Source organism: Cebus imitator, unplaced genomic scaffold, assembly GCF_001604975.1.
Source record: "Cebus imitator isolate Cc_AM_T3 unplaced genomic scaffold, Cebus_imitator-1.0 Scaffold389, whole genome shotgun sequence".
NCBI lineage: Eukaryota > Metazoa > Chordata > Mammalia > Primates > Cebidae > Cebus > Cebus imitator.
Window position 1 is genome coordinate 264,515 of NW_016107704.1, and position 2,493 is coordinate 267,007.

General features: G+C 49.5%; 1 protein-coding gene across 1 annotated transcript in view; it reads left to right on the forward strand.

Annotated features, from left to right (window-relative positions):
* The window catches only part of RNASET2 (ribonuclease T2), a 29,801-nt gene extending 28,432 nt beyond the window's left edge, over positions 1-1,369 (forward strand). The window contains exon 10 of the mRNA XM_017508307.2: positions 884-1,369. Coding sequence (XP_017363796.1) covers positions 884-1,087 — 204 coding nt within the window. The 3' untranslated portion in view covers positions 1,088-1,369. The remainder of the gene's footprint in view (positions 1-883) is intronic.
* The last annotated feature ends 1,124 nt before the right edge of the window (positions 1,370-2,493 follow it).

Here is a 2,493-nt window from a genome sequence, read left to right on the forward strand (position 1 = left end):
GCGTGTGTGAGTGTGTATGTGGTCTGTGCATCTGTGTTCATGTGCAGTGTGTGTGAGCATGTGTGTGTACNGTGTGTATGTGGTCTGTGCATCTGTGTTCATGTGCAGTGTGTGTGAGCATGTGTGTGTACATGGGGCTATGCATCTGTGTGCAGTGTGTGTGTGTGTGTGTGTACATGGCCTGTGCATCTGTGTGCATGTGCAGTGTGTGTGTGTGTGTGTACATGGCCTGTGCATCTGTGTGCATGTGCATGTGAACATGTACACGTGGGTATGTGCTGTGTGTGTGATGTATGGTTGTATGGGCCTGTTCTATATGTGTACACAGGTCTGTGTGTCTGTGTATGTGGGCTGTGGGCACACGTGTGTCTATGTGAGCGGACATGGCTCCTTGACACCATGCTAGGACAGGGTTTGTCTTCCTGCTTATCTTTATCAAGAGTGTATCTGTTCTTTTAGCAATAGGGTACTGTTGCCCTTTTGGCCTATAAAACCCATTTCTTCTCCTAATATCTTGATAGGTATGTTGTGTGCTGTTGTATCTGTGCGTGTCTTTGTAGATGTGGAAATTGCTTATTAATTTTCTCTAAGATAAAAGCAGAGGCTTTTCAACAGGGCTGCCAGGCTGGCCTCTGGTGGTGACCAGGAGCTCCAAGCCCCAAGCCCAGCTCCCCTGCCCACAAGCAAGTCACCTGGGGCTGCCTGCTCCAATTTATTGTGCACACGCCTCCTGCTAAATGAAGGGATCTGTTCTTCGAACCTGGAACCTGAGCTGTGGAGCCTCTGCTTTTGTTATCTTCAAGTTCTAAAAGTTCATGATCATAAGACCTTGATGATAACCCAAGATCTGAATTCTAAAGTGTCTTTCATTGTTTATTTTTAGGATGAGGAAGTCCAGACAATTGGCCAGATAGAACTGTGCCTCACTAAGCAAGACCAGAAACTGCAGAACTGCACTGAGCCGGGGCAGGAGCCACCCCCCGAGAAGGAAGTCTGGCTGGCGGGTGGGGGCACCGAGAGCCGGGGTCTGCGGGTCTGTGAAGATGGCCCAGTCTTTTATCCCCCACCTAAAAAGGCCAAGCACTGATGCCCATGTTTGGGAACTTTTCTGTGTTTTAAAAAGCAAGAAAAATTCACAAACTGCAGTTTTCTATAAAACAACCCCAAAGGGAAGTCTCGTGTTTGCTTTTGAACAGCAAGCCTTCGTGTTTGCTCTGCTGTTTTCCTTCTGTGCCTGTGAACTGGGTTTTGTAGTCCACGTAGAGATGGCGTGCATGTGAAGTTCATGGGAGAAAGGAGCTCTCCCGCGCCTGAGTGGCTGCTTTGTGCTTGGGATGATAAAGCTCACAGATCGTTCTTTTCTTCTCCATTACGCCCTGCAGTGCCCTGGTAGATCAGGCAGGCATGCTTGGAGTTTGGGCAGATGGCACCGATTCAGGGGACCCTCTCGCCCAGTGTTCCCCTCGGAGCATGTTGCCTTCTTGGTGTGGGGGCCCTGTCGGGACAAAGAGGGCTGCACATGGCAGGAGCCAGTGCCTCGTGGGCCTGGGGGGTGTCCCTAGTGCAGAGTGTGCCTTTTTCAGGTGGCCAGAGCCCCAGGACATCACTCCCTGGCCAGCTGCTCCCTTGTCGGAGGCCTGCTGTGGTCATAGGCGTGTCCTGGAATGGTGACTTTGCTGCTCCTGCCCGAGGAGATTTGGGTGTATTCACGGAGCAGCCAGCCCCTGTCTCCATCAAGCAGTCTCTTCTGGGTTACTGCAAGGTTAGCTTCTGTCAGGCCTCACTTCTTATCAGAGGGTAGCCAGATCCATGCACTGATAAGTATTTAGAAATGTAAATGGAGTCCCAGTGATATGTGCCAGGCCTACATCGTGTGTTCCAGAACTGGGAGGCGCCCTTTCCTTTTAGACCCATGATGACGTGGCTCTCGCTTCAGGCAGACTGCTGCACCCACGGTCTCGGCCTGCCGTGCAGGGTTTTCGCTCGTGTGCTGAGGCATCGGGGCAGTGCAGGGCGGTGCTTTGCATGCGTTGTTAAGACCGCCTGTTGGCATTGTCTCCGGGTCTCCTGGCCTCTGCTTTCTAAATCCTTTTCTCTGTTTGTCTTAATCACGCTAACATCTTGTTTATTTAATATCCTATTTATGTTTTATTCAACATATATTTAAAATAGAACTTACTGTGTGGCAGGCATTGCATTCAACACGTGGAATATTTAATCCTCAGAATAACCATGTTGTCAACATAATTTGCAAAAAAGAAATTAAAAAAACAGCTGTATCAATGCCTGTGAATGGGTTTACTCACCCTTTTAAAGAAGAGATTTTCAAATTGGCTCAAACCAAAACCTGGCTTCATAGTGTCTACCAGACAAGCTGAAATGCAAAATGTTCAGAGAGAGACAAAGGTTCACCAGGCAGATAGGACAGTGAGAAAGCAGGTGTCGCAGCCCTGATCCCAGACTGAGTGGCCTCTGCCTCCCCCGCCAGCATTA